Source organism: Dipodomys spectabilis, unplaced genomic scaffold, assembly GCF_019054845.1.
Source record: "Dipodomys spectabilis isolate Male_0828 unplaced genomic scaffold, ASM1905484v1 ptg000023l, whole genome shotgun sequence".
NCBI classification, from domain to species: Eukaryota; Metazoa; Chordata; class Mammalia; order Rodentia; family Heteromyidae; genus Dipodomys; species Dipodomys spectabilis.
In genome coordinates, this window is record NW_024870700.1 from 1,742,373 (window position 1) to 1,762,504 (window position 20,132).

Sequence of the window (20,132 nt, forward strand, 5' to 3'; positions counted from 1 at the left end):
AAATTGAGAGAGAAAAAAGTAGGTTCCCTAAAAAGAACCAAAATTACTCATGCAGTCTTCAGCCACAGTGGACTAGAAAGCAGTGTAGGCACAGCGAGGGAAAGTCATTTTAAGTCTAAAATGAATCCCAATCGATGGTATTAGAGGCATGAACACCAGCTCTCCAGGAACTATTGCAGCAGAAGCTCAGGAGTGTACAAAAACACAAAGATCCTGCATACCATAGAAAATCTGCATGTCTCTCTGCCTTTATTTCCCAACTCTGCCTTTCTTTTTCACCTTCTTGCCACAAACTCTCTCATTCCAGAACAATGAGCCACACCATACCAAGGTATAGAAGTGAATGAATGTGCTGCTACTGCCTCACCATGTGCTGAGAAGATTATAGAGAGTCTTGGGTCTTCGTGTAAAAAGGCTTAAGAGGAAAAAAGCTAGGCATTTTCATTTAACAAAAAGTAGGAAGAGAAGCAATAAAATCAGAATCTATAGAATAGTATGAACCCTGACCATTAGGTGAGACCAGGCTCCAAATTACTGTGGAAGTGCCCGTGATTTCAGTGGCTACTCTACAATTATCAAAATGCCTAAACATCTATAGAAATTTTTTCCCTAGAAAGAATCAATTTATAGGACAGTTCCTCAGGCAGAGAATGTAGTTTCTTCCTACTCTGAGTTGTGCTGGGCTTTTCTCTCTTTTTAGTCCGTCACTCAGATGCTCATGGCTTACCTGTCACGCCTTTCAGCTATTGCTGGCAACAAGATCAACTGTGGTCCTGCACTTACCTGGATGGAGGTATTACCCAGTTTACCTTTGATGAAAGTTTATTTTAAAATTATTCACTGAAGTTTAATATTAAGTTAATATTTGATAACTATTGAATTTTCAAAATCAGCGAAATTAAATTTATTCTCATCTACTAGGAGAAGGTCATGTGATACATGACATATTTTTCATTTCAAATCTTTAATGATTTTTAGGTATTTAATTAATGTTATTAATTATTAATATTGATTTTATATTTGATTAATATCAATACTTGACAAATATCTATTTTTTAGTTGACTTGATCATGGAAAATATTTTAGTTGTTTGTGGGCAGATGAAAGCTATTCACAGGTTCTGATTTAAGCATATTGTGAGTGAAATATCCAGTAAATGTATTCAATATTTTTTATTCATTTGTGCATATGTAGATTTATTCTATGCTTCCCATAGAAATTGGGAAGGCAAGGTTAGAATATAAAAATATGAACCAAGCCAGCTTGAGCTTGTACTGCTATCTTGACTTCTCCAGTATTGCCTCTGTTATCTTGGAAAAATAATTTAACCTTTTTAAATTACAATATTTCTTTTAGCTTTAGCATCTTCACCTTTAGAAATGACAATTACATTTATAAATATCTTAGAAATATGAGGATTAAATAAAAGCATAAAGATTACATATGTAGCACAGCTGTGCTATATTAGCTGGTATAATTAGGGTTTTTTTGAAAGACCTTTTAGGTATATTGTCTTTCTTAATTGAACTACCTTTTATAGTCATGGATACATTTGCAAGCTCCATGTCTTTAATCATCTCATGGTTCATGTTCTTCCTTACAGATTGATAACAAGGGAAACCATCTTCTGGTTCATGAGGAATCATCCATCAACACTCCTGCTGTTGGTGCTGCCCATGTTATAAAGAGGTACACTGCTCGGGCTCCTGATGAACTGACTTTAGAGGTAAGTACTAAAGGTGCCTCATCCTTAACTATTTTAATAGGTGACTCACTTAATGTTTTTTGAAAAATATTGAAAGTGCCATGACTTTCTGTAGTGTTTATCTTTCAGCCTGGGATGGTTTCTACTTCTGTTTAAATGGTTGTACTCATCTTTAATCCTCAGATGTGGTGTTTTAGGAAGCAGTTCTTGATCTCACTCCATACAGACACCACACCCCCAGTGTTGGATCGAGTCACATTAGTAACTGCTTTCATGGCTAAAATGTATCACTAGCTACATTTAATTAAAGTTTTCTTTCTCAATGGACCTCTTAAAAGCAAAGTCTTTATCTTTGTGGTTTTTGGTGCCTAACAACAATAATACTAAAGGATACCTTTTTAAAATGTTTGTTAAAAATGTAGTTGAAAAAGCAGATGAAAGTTATTATCAGATGCAAAAGTACGTGAATTACTTCTTCCTCTAAAAGAGACATTAGCTGTTGGGAGATAAATTAAATGCTCTTCCATCTTAAGAAAGAATAGTATACATTTTTTGCAGAATAGAATCTGAACTATTCTCAACTAATGTTTTATAGAAAAAGAAATGCAGGACTTGAAAGATGCCATATTGATTAGCAAACAGAGCTTTGAAGATGACTTGTACATGACTTGAAAAAGTCACTGTAAATATATGAAGACAGATTGCTAAAAATTTGCTACTGTAGATCCATGGTATAGACAGGATCTTAGGAAGACTGCTGCTGAGAAAAATGCAAATGCCTAGAATGTATATAGTTCAGTACTTTAAAGTTATTTAAATTTATTTAGATTCTACGTATAGTAGGTCTAGGAATCCATAACTTGAAACTGCATAAGGTAGGCTTCATTACTGTCAAACAAAAAAATGACTGCTATTCACTTTTACTGCTCACCAAGAACTAACTCTTACATCCTACTCTTTATTTCAGTATTTTAGATCTTATTCTTTTTTTTCCCATAACACTACTTAACTTTGGCTAAAAATCTGCCATCTTTCAGCAAATATATTTTCACTTTATCATTTAAATTAGACACACTTTACTAGCTTCCCAAATAACTAGGATTACAAGCATCAGCCACTGATGACCAGTTAATTTTTATGTATGCACACACACACACACACACACACACACTTTTTTTTTTTTGGGTGATACTGGAGTTTGAACTCTGAGATTTACACTTGCTAGGTAATTGCTTTTCTGCTTGAGCCACACTTCCACCCTGATTAATGAATGTAAATAAATAAATATCATACAACAATTATTATAATTTTTATATTTATGATTTTGTTTAGAGTTGTATAAATTCATTCCTTTATGATCTCCAATGGAAAAAAATAGCCCTTTATGGAATATTATATTGTAGTATCTAATGAAAGAAATGGAGTTATAAAATTTTACACATATTAATACTCCTCTTACGTCTTTTCATATGTGATTAAATAAGATATGTCAAATGTTTAGTAAATTGTGCTTGGTAGTTAGTATTATCTCATTAGTAGTATTCGAAGCAAAGTGAGTCAGTCATTTGTAGTGACATTATTGACTAACTACAGAAGTACCTTGGCTGAGGATGGGATTTCAGCCAAATTTAAGTTGAAAATTTCATTAAGTAAAAACTGCATTTAGGTAGATATGGTGGTATATGCCTGTAATATCATTATTGAGGAGGCTGAGGCAAGAGTATCATGGATTTCAGGTCAGCCTGGGATGCATAATAAGACTGTGCCTCAAGACAAAACAAATGTATTTAACATTTAGCATCCTAACCTATTTAGCATCCTAGCTAAGAAAACTCTAGAATACAGTTGCTTGCCCATTGATTACACTGTGGACTGGGAACTGCTGTCCAGCATCACCAGAGTATTACACACAACATATAACTCACTAAAAGGTGAATTAGAGTTTCTACTAAATGCATATTGCATTTATACTGTAGTAAATCCTAACTGTCATAAACTGGAGATTGCATTTTAACAGCCATAATAATGATGAGATGATGCTTAGCATTAACACTAGATTTGGCTTCTGAACTTACATACAATGGTAGCTGTATCACAGTTTTTATGCTATTTAACTTTTTGTAAAACTGCTTAATGAAAGGTATGATTCTTAAAATAATATGTTTCATCAGAAATTACTAGGCAGAACATAAAATAGTACTTTACTTTTTGTATAGCTAGGTCAAGATTAAACAGTTAATTCGAGATATAATAATATAAAAATTTATAAATAAACCATTTTATATAAAAATTGGTTCTCCTAGGTGGGAGACATCGTTTCTGTTATTGACATGCCCCCCAAAGTGCTAAGTACATGGTGGAGAGGCAAGCATGGATTTCAGGTAAGCCACAAAAAGTTAGCTATGAGAAATCATAACCCTTTTCTTTTTCATTAATATTTCTGTTTATAAAAAGTACTGCCCATGGTTTTAGTCATCAGAAATTTTGTCTGCAGTGATAGAAAATAAAGATGAGCCGGGTGCCAATGGCTCATGCCTGTAATCCTAGCTACTCGAAAGCTGAGATCTGAGGATCCAGCCCAGACAGGAAAGTCCATGAGACTCTTATCTCCAATAAACTACTCAAAAAAGCTGCAAGTGGGACTGAGGCTCAAGTCGTAGAATTCTAGCCTTAAGCAAAAAGAAGCTCAGGGACAATGCCCAGGTCCAGCGTTCAAGCCCCAGGACTAGCAAAAAAGAAAAAGAAAAGGAAGATGATGATGACATTAGACTTGGATTCCTTTGTCTCATTGGTTTTGCAGTTGCTTGTCTCTTCTGCTTCTTCATCTCTAAATGGTAGCATAGGCAGAATGTGAGAAGAATCTCAGTTCTGAGGACCATCTTCATTATTAGTAGTTTTAAATCATGACTCATATATGTTTTCTTTTCAGAACCATTGATGAGTATTTTTAAAATAAATGACCATTCATACAAATTTAGTGTACTAATTGCAGAACAACAGAATCTACAGCTGTTCCATTTATTTTTCCCTTCTAAACAATTTGAGTTCTGACAACGCTGTCTTTTAAATTGACCTAGCATTAGTTTTTTGTTTTTTTTGTTAATTGACCTAGCACATAAGATAGATAGGTTTGGGCTGGGAAGGTGGCTCAGTGGAAGAGTGCATGCCTTGCATGCATGAGGCCCTGGGTTCAATTCCTCAGCACCACATATGCAGGAAAAAGCCAGAAGTGGTGCTGCGGCTCAAGTGGTAGAGCGCTAGCCTTGAGCTAAAGAGCTGAGGGACAGCACCGAGGCCCAGAATTCAGGCACCACGACTGACCAAAAAAAAAAAAAAAGATAGATTTTTCTGTGGTTTTTTTTTGTTTTTGTTTCCTTCTGGGGGCTTGAACTCAGGGCCTGGGTGCTGTTTCTGAGCTTTTGTGCTCAAGGCTGGCACTCGAACATGTGAGCTACAGATCTACTTCTGCCTTTTTGGTGGCTAATTGGAGATAAGAAACATGCAGACTTTCTTACCAAAGCTGGCTTTGAACCATGATCCTTAGTTCTCAGCCCCCTCAGTAGCTAGGATTGTAAGTGCAATCTACTAGCACCTGTCCCTTTCTGATCTCAGGATGTTGTGTTTGCTAGGCAGGTACTCTACCACTTGGCCCATGCCTCTAACACTCTCCACCAGTTTTCTGCACCATAGAAGGGAATATCTTTCCTTCCCAACTAGCAAGGAGTTCAGTAAAGATTAGTCAGCTGTGCGCTGCAGAGTATGTCTGTTCACTGGAGAGAACATTATTGTCACTATGTGTCGGGCTCTTATATAATGAATAGTATACTTATGCCTGCCCTGAATGCTTGTCCTCTGGCTACTGAAGGTATCTGTGTTACACATCCCTCCTGAGATGCTTTGTTGAAAGATGAAGAATTTCTAATTGTACATGAGAACTTATTGTATGTGGTTTTTAATTTTAAAATAACTGGAATAATAGCTTAATCCAATAGTCTTTATGTAATTTTAAACCCTGTGTAGTTATTTAATCAAACAACAGCTCACACAGAACCTAGTGTTCTGTGTAAGTTGACAGTAGAGCAACTCTGGTTAGTTCAAGTCAGCTTATTGGAACACAAAACCTCATGGCCCTGCCACAGGCTTACTGAAGCCCATATGCACCTGGTGTCTGCTAACAACTGCTAAATACTGTATGTTACCAGTGGGCCTTATTTTATGTAGTACATATGTTATAGCAGAAGCTACTTAAAATTTTTAATTTTGAAAATCCAGAAATTAAAAATTAGAGAGAAACATATTCTTTATAAGAGAATTTTTGTATGATCCCCCTTGAGGAAGGACAATATTCAGACTTAAAATTTCTCTAGTGTAAAGTATGCCTGAATTCCTGGTATTTCATATATTTATGTGTAGATGGATGGTGACAGGTCAGAATGGAGACATTTGTATTTATTTTGTGTGTTTTTTCTGTAAAATATTACCTTTAAAAATAATTAATGTCTGTTTTTAGTATAGTTTTAAATTTCCAGCATAATTGAGCAGATGCTTCTTGGAATTTCATAGCTTTTCTGTTATTTACATCTTGTTTTATAGTACATGAAATAGAACTAGCAAGTGCTGACTTTTACCAACACCTATCGGCTGCTGACTCCGTTTACTGGAATAAGCACAGTTTCTAGAACTGTAGAACACCCAGGCCAGAGTCACATGGATAAAAGAGCAATTGGAATTCCTAACCATGATCGCAAAACATTTTTCGTCTTTTGTTATGAATAAGCCAGTGTTGATATGCTGTCACACCATCATTTACATCAGGGTTCATTCTTGATGGTGAATGCTGTACAGGATTTGACACCTGACTCATTATTCATCATTGTAGTTTCATAGAGAATATTATAACTCTCTTAAAACTGCTGTACTTCACCACGTATTTGTCTCTCCTTCCTGTTGAACCACAGGAACCACACATCTTTTATTATCATTAGAGTTTTCCTTTTTCCGGCTGTAATATTATTGGAATCATTCACCAGTGTGGTCTGCTTTTCTGGGTGATTTCTTTGTTTAGTAATATGCAGTTAAGATTCTTCTTCAGTGTCTTTTCTAGGCTCAATGGTTTGATTCTTCCTTTTTAAAATCATTGTTTAAAATCTAGAACTATAGATATGCCAATGTATTTATCTTTAATAGCTCTTTTTAAAAAATTATGTCCAAATATTGAGTACTTGAGAAGTGCCGGTTCATCTGTCTAGCAGCTGAAGGAAATCTTAGATGCCTCTGTGGTTTTGCTGTTGTGGTAGTGGTGGTGGTAGTGATTCTTTGTTGTTTGAGTTTTTTGTGTGTATGTGTGTATGTATGTGTGTTACAGGTTTGTTGTTGTTGTTGTGTCATCCTGGCTCTTAAAGTCAGGCCCTCTCACTCTGGCTTGTTTTTTGTCTCAACATCTAATGCTCTACCACTTGCTTCCAGTTCTGACATTTTACTGGTTATTTGCAGATAAGAATCTAGCAGATTTGTCTTCCTTTGCTAGCTTTGAACCCTGATTCTTACATCTCAGCCTTCTGAGTAGCTAGGATCATAGAGAGATGAACCACCAATGTCCAACTTCTATCATTTTCTGTAGCGAAATAGTATTATTTTGGAAGAAACTTTACTATAACTTACTTACTTGTTCCCAACTTGGTGAATATGTGGATGAATTCCAGTCTTTAGATATTAAAAAAAAAAGTGTTGACTTATAAATTGTCCACATCATTGTGTAAGTGTAAAATATTCTATAAGGTGAGTCACCAAAGAAGAGTGTTCTTCTCTCTTTGCCACTGAGTGAGTATAAGATTCACTAGGGAACCACATTCAAAAGATTAAATCCCAGGGTCTAAGCCCCCAAATTTTATTTCAGCATTTGGGGAGGATGTGAGGCTGACTTTGTGTGTTTTATCTCTATGCTTTAGGTGAACTCTGGCAGTCGGCTGGTGTTGGTAAAGGTCAGCACTTTGCCAAGTTCTATTTACTCTTTTATCTTTAGCTACACCATAATTTCTCCTTGGGAACAGAAGGATAGGTTCATTCGTGTGTTTAAATTACATCATGACTTTCTTTTCTTAAACATCTAGGAGTAGGAAGTGTGAAATTCTCTTAACTCCAGTAATTTGAAATTCTGAAATCCGTGGCTTTCTCTCTTGTGGAGTATCTTGAATTTTTTATCTTTGATTTTTGAGATATTTCATCATGAAATATACTTCAAGGGAAAAAAAACCTTCTGTTTATTTCTTTGTTTTCAAAGTAATGGTTGTCACTGTCAGACTTGTGTTCCTGTGTGGAGACGATTGTTGGAATGGGGTGAGGCCTTGGGAAGCCCTTGTAGGTAAAAGGTAATATACAAATATAACATTACTGTGTTTGAGATTTTTGAGATTTGTTTCTTTAGTTCAGAGTTAAATTTTATGTGCAACCACTGGCATCACAATGATTCGAGAAGCATGTTAAAACTGGATGTTGATTGTTAACATAGAGCTGGAGTCAGAGTTTCAACAAGTTCCTCAGGTAATTACCGTGTACAAAATGTGAGATGCACATTGTTTATCGTGTGTACAGGAGAAGCTAAACACAGTTCACCAACTGTTTTGTCCTTCCTTCCTTGCTATAGATCTCCCTTTAAAACACATTTGCAATACACTTAGTCTAGTGGAACTGACAGAAGTTTATACATCTATGTCCTCTTAGTTTTCTACAAGTTGATCAAGTATCAGCTATTTTATTTTTTATTGTTATCCCAGAATATTGTGTGAGCATTTTTGTGTACAACTATTGAAAAAGCAATTTACAGATGATAAAATTCCATACTATAAAATTTTAATATGCTTTTAAGTTATTGATTTTCAGACAAATCTGAAAAATGTTCATATCTAGAAATGTTATTGCTCTAATACCCTGGAAAACAAAACTGTACTTTATCATTATTCAAATACACCAGAATGTTTCCTTTCCAGTTAAAGAATGGGAACTCATATTGTTGATAATTTTTTTCATAATTTTAAGAAAAAGAGAGAATGTGATACTACAATTAAAAGTGTTAGCACTTCTTGAGTGCTCAAACTGTTCTAAATTCTTTCTGTTAATCTATAATTCTTTTTTGCAAAAACGTTGCTGTTATCTCATTTCACAAAAGAAGGAACACCTTCCCACTTATTTTCCAGCTGTTTAGTGTTGAGCTTACATTGAAATTGATACACTCTAGACCAAATGCAGATCACAGTTATTTAATGGGCACTCGTGACTTTTATTAGTCTCCTGGCATGAGTCATAGATTTGTATAGAAAAGATGGCAGTGAACCATCTGATTCTAAACTGCCATTTTATAGTGACAGAATCTAGAGACAAGGAAATTTGATAAAGTGTTCTGTTTAACAAAACTATTAAGTGTATGGCATGGACCAGAACACTAAAATGGTGAGCTCTAATTTTGTGTTTCCCTTTTTTTGAACCTTCAGATACAGCTTTTTTTAGATTTTAAATTTTCAAGTTTAAGAGACATAAAAGGAAAGTAACTTAAGTCTTTGACTATATCTATGTAGATATAAATACTTGGGACAACTTCATGAGAGTCTTTTTACTTTAAAGGTAGTTCTCAGAATTGAAGCATTAAGTCAAAAAAGATGTGAATGATCTGTACACTGAAAACCATACAGTATTACTGATTGAAATTAAAGAAGACCCAAGTAAATGGAGCCTGTATTTTCCCCCAAATTGATTCCAATCAAAATCTCAGCAAACTTAATCAACAAGCTGATTAACAGTTTATATGGGAATTCAAGGACCTAGAAGAGTAGAGCAGAAATAAATTCCAAAAATAGTGGATTTAGAACAATAACACTACTTGTGTCTTGACTATAAAGATATACCAGTACCAAAGAGTATGTAGTATTAGTCAAATAGAGGTACATAGATCAATGGAACTGAACAAGAAGTCTAGAAACAATCTCCTGCATACCTGGAAGTGATTTTCAATAAAGTCAGTTCAGTGAAGATCATGGAATATTTTTGCTTCCAAAATACTTTATTTCTTGCAGCATCTGCAAAATTTAAGTCAAATGGATCATATATCCCAAAGTAAAGTGTAAACAAAAAGAAAAAACTTGGGGAAAGCACTTGCAGCTTCAGATTAGGTAAAGATTTCTTAAATATAACATCAAGAAAGCAATTAATAAAATAAAACAGTGTGTTTTTATCAAAATGTAATCATCCTGCCCTTTGAAAGCCAGTATAAGGAAACTAAGAGGACAATTCAGAGACTGGGAGAAAATATTTGCAGTAGTTGTATCTGATATTATAACTGAGTTTGTGTACAGTATATACACAAACTCTCTAAACTCATTAAGAAACATAATTCTGTTGAAAAGTAGCAAAGATTGGAATATACACATCACCAAGGGACATGAGTGGCAAATCCATGAAGGAGATGGTCAGATCAATAACCCTTACAGAATTAAAACAGCAGCAAGGCATAGCCCCATACTTACTGGAGTGCTGAGCTTGTAGAAGAATTAAAACTCTCCTACTGTGCCCATGGGAATGTGAGTTACCACCAGCAGTTTGGAAAACAGCTTGACATTTGCTTAGGTCAAATAAATACTTATTATATGACCTATCCGTTCTATTCCAAGGTATGAAACTTGAATGTGTTTATAGCACCTTTATAGTTCAAAACTGTAAAAATCCCTTATACCTATTAACTATAGATCAATGAATAGACCAGTGATTGTATTCATACAGTGAAATATTACATCAGAATTAAAAGGAATGAATCACTGATAAAAGCAGCATCATGAATGATAGAATAGATATGTTGCATGGAAGAAGACAGTAAACGCAAGTTCATTCCACGTGACTCCATATAAAATTAGAGGAAATGCAGAGTAACAGAAAATAGATTAGAAGTTGCCCAGAAGAAGGGTTAAGAAAGAGTGGGAGAGAAGGAATTATAAACAGAAACAAGGGAACATTTGGATTTATGTATACATTTGTAATCTTGATTGCAAAGATGCTCGTTTAACAGAATGTACATTTTTAACTGTGCAGTTTGTTTGCCAATTATACCTCATACAGAAGAAAACTTTGCAGATGCATTCTTTATCTAAGTTTGATTGTGCATCCAATCTAGTTGATAGTTTCTATTTCCTTTAATTCTGTGTCTCTTTTATTCATTTACCCTTTTCCATTCCATTTTCATATTTTAGGTTTTTATTATCTCCTGTTTGTAGTCAGATGCTACTTTAATGGCATTCAGCTTTCTTACTTTCCTTCCTTCTGCTTGGAAAGACACACACTACTAGAGTTTTCTTCCTAAAACATACCTGTTTCTGCCTCCCTCTCATGCTTAGAAAAAGAAACTTCCTATCTCCTTGTCATTATATTAAAATTCATCCATGAATTCTACATCACTGTCTTTTTCCAGTTTTATTTTTCACTACTCTTATTTTTTAAGCTCACCATTCTGCCATGTTTAACGATCATTTCTCTCCGTGTTACACACACATTGCTCTTTTCTATTCCATGTCTTTTGAATGTCTTCCTCAATCCTTAATCTTTCCAGGGAAGGAAGGGTAAGGCAAAATAGTTATAATTTTAAAGTACGTGTAATTAGTTTTATCTTATGTGTTTCCTTGAGTAACTAGGAAAAGAAATTGTATTTCTTTGGTTATTTGCTGTGCAGTCAATAGTTAGGTATTGAATTTGATACGATCATTTCATCATTTCTTCCCGTTCTGCCTCATTACCTGCATCCTTCCTTTCTTGTGCTCATTTCGCCTAGATTCTAGGCCTATCATTTCATGGAGGGGGAGAAAACAATAGTTTTTACACAACTATCAGAAGTGTAGTTGGCACAAAACTCTTCTAACATAAAACAGACAAAAACAATCAAATTTTATTAACAAGTTCAAGGCACATAACATGAAAGAAACCTCAGTGAAAGTAACTGCAGGCCCTTGCCTCAAGTCTGGCATGCATGTATTATCTTCAGCAATATATGGATATGCACAATAAACTTTATAGAGAAGTGACAAAAGAAAGCAATTCTAAGCTCCAAAAGGCAAGAAACTGAGGGAAGATCTGTGGAAAATAAACTAATAAGTAAGGCTGGCTTCCCGATTGTTCTAGTGTCGTTTCTGGGCTGGTGAAGGTACTAAAGCAGCTTGTATACCCTCTCTTTAGGTGGCAAGCAGGAGTGATGGGAGAATAGAAAATCTCCTCTTGCCACTGTGGTCTGTTTTAGGCAAACAGAGGGAAAGCAGAGAGTTCTCTGTGTTAATATTCTTCAGGTCAGTGATTCTCTTCATGCTTTTGGGGATGTCCTGGCTTCCTTCAGCATTTATCACAAATCCATTCTTAAACACTTCACCCTCACTTTCTTCTCCTGAATTATCTGTACACTCTATTTAGCTTAATGAAAACACACTTATTTCACTATTCCTATTACCTAAACTCTTACCAGTATCTGATTTGGCCTTTCCTGATACTTTCTTTTGAGAAAATATTTTTAAAGTTCTTCTGCCTTTCTAGTCATCTTTACCCTTAGATCTCTCTAGTTTGGAGCAGTCTGCCTTTTTACTACTCCTTTAGCTTTGGATGCCATGTCTTTGCCCAAATCCAGATCGATACCCTGATTTCCGAAGTTACTTCTGAGTTTCTAGTCTGCAAGAATATTTTTAATATATTTTTTAAATTCAACTGCAAGAATAATTTTTAAATGGAAACTAGGTAACTAACATTTAAAGATGATATAAATCAGCAGAGAAACCAGAAGTCATGTGGTGTTTTTGTGGAAGTTAAAACAGAATAAGAGAGGGAGATTTAAGGTGGAAGCCTCAAAGATCCCAGCTCCACACAAATAATAGAGCCAGGAACTAGGAAATAAGGAATTGATTAAGCTTCTCTCATTTTTTTTAAATTTATTTGGCACACGGGAAGCTACTGTTTTTGTCTCTTATTTTTGAAAAATATTGTTTTCTAGTTCTCACAGCTTAGTAGAAATAACTAAAGGTTTGGACCTAATTTCAAAATCATAGATAGACTGCTGGTTTACTGATATGCCTCTAGGTCTGCTGAGGTGGTGCTGAAAAAGGGTCATACCACACGGCCTAAAGAATAGATCCTCAAGAATGTTTTGGTACTGGGGAAAAAATAATAGCCATTTCTGGACAAAAGTCTATGAATTTATATTAGTTTGAATTTCTTCACTGATGTGATTTTTTTTTGGTTGGATGTAGGTTTGAACTCAGGGCCTGGGTGCTGTTCCTGAGCCTCTTTGTGCCCAAAGCTAGTGTTCTACCACTTGAGCCACAGTGCCACTTCTCTTTTTTGAGTGGTTAATTGGAGAGAAGAGTCTCACGGGGACTTTTTTATCTGGTCTGGCTTTGAACTGTGATCCTCAAATCTTAGCCTCCTGAGAAGATAGGATTACAGGCATGAGCCACTTATGCTTGGCATGATTTTTTTCTTTAGAAACATATGACATGAAGGTAAGGAAGTCTGGTTCTATTTTGGGGGATTGATTTTCTATCTTGGTTTGACACAAGATTAATATTTCAAAGAAACCAGAAGTATGATTTAAAAATTCAAATGGTCAACCATAGTATCCATACTTGTCAAGAAAAAAAAAGTTGGAAGGTAAATAGTATTCTGGGGGGGGATCTAGGAATGAAGGAATGAGTTATCTCCAGATTTTAGTACTCCTTTCATGAACTGTAAACACTGGACCAGGAGGACAGGAACTTGTAGTCAGAAAATGAACTATTGGGGGTTTGACTGTGCAGCCAGAGTCCCAATTGGATAAGTATGTGATACGTACTTTACTAAGCTTAAAAAAAGGTTTTGCTGTGCAATAATCCTGAAGTTTCACTAGACATAAATTATATTAAAAAAACACATTAAGCAGGATTTTTTAAAAAGTCAGTGATAAGAATGTTGTTATGTTGAAATGCCTTTTAGGGTTTGGTTGGTTGCCTCTGAGAGACTATGGTTAGAATCAGGTCCCACTGTTGAGCAAGGATTTTTCCCATCCCTTCTGTTGCCAAAGGTCAAGGCTTGTTGTACTACAGTTGTTTCCTATCTAACATTCTCTCCAAGTTACACCAAATTTGTTTTCAACTCATTCACTGTTGTAACCCCTTTCATTCCTTAAAAGTCCGAGGGCAAGCTATGAACTTGCAAAGTGTTGGAGAGTAATTCTAGGAGCTACTAGTGGTAAATAGGCATAGAACCACCTGCTTGGCTTTAGATGAGTAGTGAATTGGTGTCAATTATAAAATCTTGGTGAATTTTTTATAGGACAGTTGTTTAACATAGCTATTATTAAATATCAGAGTGTGTAAGTTTACCATTAACAGTGGTAAAATGGTAGTATTTTAGAGTTATCTGCTTTTGCTGTTCATCTTATGGATTTGTATGATAAAGGTACTACACAAACAAGTACTACTGTGCATCTCTTTTCTATTTTCTGCTCAGTTGTGTCCTGATGATAGTTGGAAACCAGCTATGGCATGGGTGTTTTTAATGGCGAACTCTGTAAATCAAGGCCATTTACCCTATGGGGAGCCAGTCATTACACATTTAACACCACAGCACAGGAAATAATAGCCCTCTAGCTTCTCACTGTAGTTGAAACAGCTGAGGAGAAACTACCAAAATGATCTTTGCACCATACTGGAAGCCCCTCCCTAACCTATCTATACCAGCCTTACGCTAAATTGTTCCCTTCCTTCTCTTACCATGTCTTTATTACCCATTTCTTTGTCATCATGTGCCCAAAGGGTGGTTTTTCTTTCCCTTGCATATTCTTCCTAGAGAGGAGTCTCATTTTTTGACTCCTGACCTAATTTCCTTCTCCCTTTACAGCACTGCTGCAGAAAGAATAACCTGGAAAACAAGACAACACATTTAGTACATCATACTGCCAGAACTCCAGTCACTTTTACCATTTGACAGTTTGGATTTATCAGAATTGCTTACAGTGGTGAAATACTATGTTATGTATTTGTCAGAAAAGTATAAATGTTTAGGAGTTGCATGCTCAGGATATGTTCTTATGTGTAGTATATTTTAACAGAGTGTGACTTTATGTTATGATGAAAAATTTGTATAGGAAAATAGAACTGTTATCCTTTAACAGAGTTATGAAACTGACTACTTTAAATAAAGGACTGCTTCACTATTAAAAGGCCTTTGGCTTCAAGAAATAGAAAGGTAAAAAGAAAATATAGATGCTTGCTGCAGGTGAGCCAGCAGCTCCACAGTGGTAGGCAAAAGGCTCTCAAACTGTCTTGGATTTTTATTGTGGCCAAGTGATGGCTACTCCAGATCCAGCTGTGATGCCTCCATTCACAGCAAAGAGAGAAACTACAGTAGCCCAGTGGTGTTCATGTATGTCTTAGCTTCATCTGAATGCTGTGTCTGGAAAGCTAGATGGATAACATGTAGTAATGTTACAGTGCAAAAAGGAAGGATGTTGAGAGTAGGGATTGGAATTAAGCGTTAGATGTGCCCCTGTATAATGTAAGTAACACTTGCCCATATACCTGAGCCCACTGCATTAAGACAGAAGCATGAAACATGTAACTAATACATATTATACAGCTCCCTGAAGCAGTTCAGTAAGCTTCATTCATTCCTTAAAACAAAACAAAACAAAAACAAAACAGGCACCCGGTGGCTCACGCCTGTAATCCTAGCTACTCAGGAGGCTGAGCTCTTAGGATCATGGTTCAAAGCCAGCCCGGGCAGGAAAGTCCGTGAGACTCTTATCTTCAATAAACCACTAGAAAACCGGAAGTGGTGCTGTGGCTCAAGTGGTAGAGCACTCGCCTTGAGCTGAAGAGCTGAGGGACAGCGCCCAAGCCCAGAGTTCAAGCCCCAAAACCGACAAAAAAAAAAAAACACAAAAAACCAGCAATAGAAAACTGAGTGGGTTTTTTTGTTTGTTTGGGATTTTTCTTCTTTTGTTTTCTTTAAGTCCTGTGCACTGTCTCTGAGCTTCTTTTGTTCAAGGACAGCACTCTACCACTTGAGCTCCACTCCAGTTTTTCTGATAGTTGAAGATGGGAGTTTCATGACTTTGCTGCTTCAGTTGGCTTCAAATTGCAATCCTCAGATCTCAGCCTCTTGAGTAGCGAGGATTACAGGTGTGAGCCATGGGTGCTCAATAGAAAACTGGCTTTTATTTGATGAAACATAGCTGAGCTAAAGAACTAGGATAAGTAGATGCTTTCACCTATACTGTTATAATAATGTACATAATGTACAATATTTATCCGTGCATATAGTATTCCTAATGTTACAAATTAGGAAACTGATTAACTTCAGATCATGGAGCCTAGGAAATGAGTGAGCTAATAACTTTTGAATCTTTTCTCTATGGCAAACTTCAGATATTTATAAATTGAAATGAATCAGGATTTTCTAACAGGTATGTTTGAGAATAAGGAGGCTTAAACACACACATACAAAATACAGTAGGATGCATCCTATCCGTTTAATGGAGGAACCCTAGGTCTTCAGTACCCAATATAGTAGGATAATAACAAGTAATATTTGACAAATGCATCCTACCTTCCTGTAATATGTTAAATGTTTACATATTTTTACCTATTATTATCCTGTTTAGATAGAGAAGCTGAGTTGCAAACCCAGTTTAGTAACTGGTAGATTTAAGAACAACTTATGCCTCTTATTCCATGAGAGAGGACATAGAACACATTAAAAAAAAAATAGAAGGGTTTTTCAAGGTTATTTTTACCTAGTTTTAACCAATCTTTGGAGAATTCTACTTGTTGAATGAAATAGAAACTTGAGTAGAATACATTATACAATTTCACTAACAAAGCAGTTATACAAAGCATCATTTTGGAGAGCATTGTTTAAAAATGCCAAATCCAGATCTTTTAAGCAAAACTGGTAATGTGGTAATAACTCACTTTCTGCTCATGATAACTGGTTATATCTTCATAATTTTATTAAGTACCACAAAGTATTGATCCAGAAATTGATATAAGAATGCAGCAAATAGATATGTGAAAATAATTCCACACAGATGGAAATTATGTAGCTCAGAAGTGCATGATGAGTCACACTCTTGGAAGTGTGTTCCATCCTTCCCCAGAGTCTGTCAACAGAGGAGATTCAGTGTGATGTAGTTTTCATGTTTTAGCTTTAACATCTGCTGCATGGCAGCCCATTTATATCCACATCTACGAAAACATCTATAAATATTGTTAAAGGTTTCCTTTCTACTCTTTTCCTAGGATGTTTATCTCTGCATTTATCCTATTAGCCACACAGTATCTCTGGATTATCTTGACCTCAGTGTTTTTCTATACAGCCTGTTTGGATTCTAGCTATAGCTGTCTATGTAGTTCTGCTGTAAGATGAATGTGTTGTTGTGTTCTCCAAAGCTAGCCCTGCCTATTTCCAGCCTGGGGAAAGTGACCTATTTCTTCTCTGTTACTTTCCCTCTTACCATGCGCTGCTGGCTCTTTAGCAGCAGTGAATACCAGGATTTTAGATGAATTATTGTTTCAGAAATTTACTTTAATTGTATCATTTTATTCCGTGAAGCCTGCAGGATAGTGAAGAGAAAATTCATACAATAATTTAAGTTTTGATTTAGGATTAAAAAATCTTTAAGGAAGACAGTAATTACATTAGCAACAAGTATCAATACAACTAGATTAAAATGTGGGGCAGAGAGAATTATTAAAGAGGAAAAAATTTTACCTGCTGCATGCCTAGCCTGTGATGTCTAAATACCTTAGTTGATTTAAAAGAAGTTTGTGAAGTGAAAAACAAAAACTGAAAAAAGCAGACATAGATATTTGGACAGAGAACCCCACATAGCTCTATATACTCATAGCAACAGATTGTTTTATTATTTGTTTGTGTAATTGGCGTCTGCTCTTCAGAGTCTTGGAATAACAGAATCATTTGGGAGGGCCTGGGGAGTACATTACTGGAACTGACTTGGCAGTGTTCATCCTCTAGTCCGTTTGCTGTTCTGGAATCCTTTCTGTGTTGCTTTTCTTTAGGTGGGACTCTTCCCTGGTCATTGTGTGGAGTTAATTAACCAGAAAGTTCCCCAGTCAGTGACCAACTCAGTGCCAAAACCAGGTGAGTGAATTTTTCCCTTGGAGCAATTGCTCACAAACACAGATGTCTTCTAGTCAAGTATGTGGCTTGTTCTGATGGTCTTTGCACTTGCTGCATTCTTCATTTTCAGTGGTTTGATTTCTTTCCTGAGAAATGCATTCAAACTTTTAGACAGTTTTAAAGAATTATATGCTATGTTAAGCTCTGTTATTACTTGCTTTTACAGTTATACAATTAGACTACATAACTTACTAGTAAATAAAGTGACTAAAAATGGGCTTGTAGAACTAACCTGGGTATTACATGATTAATTAGAATGTAGCAGCTGAAAGGATGTATATTTTATCAGTGACTACAAATGTTAAAAATAAAATTGAGTTTAAAAACTAAAAAGCATTTGTCACTTATATACTTTTATGGTGCTACATTAGTATGTAGCATAGTTTACAAATAAAGCCACAGACAAAAAAATTAAGACAATTAGATTTTTTTGTGTTTGGGTGGTTTAATCTGGGCAAGACTACAAAATACCTAGTATGGAAATATGTGACCTGATGTACTTATTTTTTTTTTGCCAGTCCTGGGACTTGAACTCAGGGCCTGCACTGTCCCTGAGCTTCTTTTGCTCAAGGCTAGTACTTGGCCACAGTGCCACTTCCAGCTTTTTCTGTATATATGGTACTGAGGAATCAAACCAAGGAATCGAGGCAAGCACTCTATAACTAAGCCACATTCCCAGCCCCTGATGTACATTTTTAAAAAGAAAATAATAAATATGTAAGAATTTTAGAGGGAAGAAGTAACCAAGTTTATTTTGTTAGTTTTATAGTACATTCCTTCTGCCCCTTTCTTATACTGCAATTAAAGGAGAAGGAAACGTTTTTGGGCCTCAGAGTTTAATTGAACTGCTTTCCCTAAAGCCATCTTCAAAACCTGTATATAAGAACCAGGGGAAAAAATTTTTTTTTTTCCTTATTTGGTATTTTCTCACTTCTGCATCCAAAACTTATATCAGTCTGTGTAATAGCTCCATTCAAAGCTTAGATCTTTACAGAAGAACTAAAGAATTCATTTACATTGGGAAAACTTTCTTGCTTAGTAAAGAAACTCCTTCAAAACATCGTTATCTGTATCTTGAGCCAGGAATTCGGTATTTCAAGGCAATTTTATCCTGCTTTGGGTGAACTTAATCATAAGTCTGTCTATATATGTACTTACTTGGCAAATGTTAGTAGTAATGATACCCTAGATTTCTTTATTTTACATAATAGGTCTATAGTTATTAAACCAAAACAGGTTGGTTGAACTATAATACAAGCTATTAAAGTGTATAATTCAGTATTTTTAGTCTATTCTGTTGCACAACTATACTATCACAATTTCAGAAAATTTTTATTACTTCAAAAAGCAATCTTGTATCCTTTAGAAAATACTTGATACTTTCCCCCTACCACTTCCTGACCCTAAATAACTAAGTTACTATCTGTCCTTATTGTTTCCTGTTCTGGACATTTCATATAAGGGGAAACAAGCATTATGGTTAACCTTATTAACTTTAAGTATTGACTTTTGTAACTGTTTTATCTTTTTGTTTTTTTTTTTAACTTTAACATGTTTTTGAGGTTCATCCCTGTTGCAATGTGTATCAGTACTTCGTTCCTTTCTTAATGCTGAATAATATTCTGTTTTATTTGCATAACATATTTTATTTATTCATTTTATTTATTCATGTACCGCAAACACTTATGTACAAGTTTTTGTGTGTTCATATCTCTTGAGTGCATGTCCGAGTAGAATTACTGAGTCACAGCTTTACTAGCAGTAGATGAAAAATCTAGTTGCTCCATATTATCAACACTTATTTGTTTTCTTTGGATGAATTACTGCCGACTTTAAAGGTATGGATAGTACCTCATCAGGATTCTTCTGATTTGCATTTGCTTGTAATTAGTAATGTCTATGAAACATCTTTATTTGTGCTCATTGGCCTTTTATACGTTTTGTCCATTCAGATTCCTTGCGTATTGTTTAATTAGGTTATATTTCTTATGTATTCTAGATTCAATTCATTTATTCAATAATAGTGATTTACAGGTATTTAATCTCATTCTTTTTGGGGGGGAATGTTATTCACTTTCTTGGTGGTATCCACTGAAACCTAAAAATGTTTATGTTAATTAAGTTTTTCTTTTATCACTTACATTTTTGGTGCCTTTCTTAAGACTAACTAAGCCAAGGTTGTGAAGATTTATTTCTGTTTTCTTCTGTGTCATTTATAGTTTTAGATTTTTAC

The 20,132-nt window shown here is 35.3% G+C and overlaps 1 protein-coding gene across 2 annotated transcripts in view; it reads left to right on the forward strand.

Moving 5' to 3' along the window:
* Positions 1-20,132, forward strand: part of Arhgap32 (Rho GTPase activating protein 32) — a 236,650-nt gene that overhangs the window by 168,976 nt on the left and 47,542 nt on the right. For both annotated transcript variants that reach the window (XM_042674912.1, XM_042674913.1), the window contains 4 exons: positions 701-793; positions 1,604-1,726; positions 4,009-4,086; positions 17,779-17,860. In XM_042674912.1, the coding sequence (XP_042530846.1) occupies positions 701-793; positions 1,604-1,726; positions 4,009-4,086; positions 17,779-17,860 (376 nt within the window). The remainder of the gene's footprint in view (positions 1-700; positions 794-1,603; positions 1,727-4,008; positions 4,087-17,778; positions 17,861-20,132) is intronic.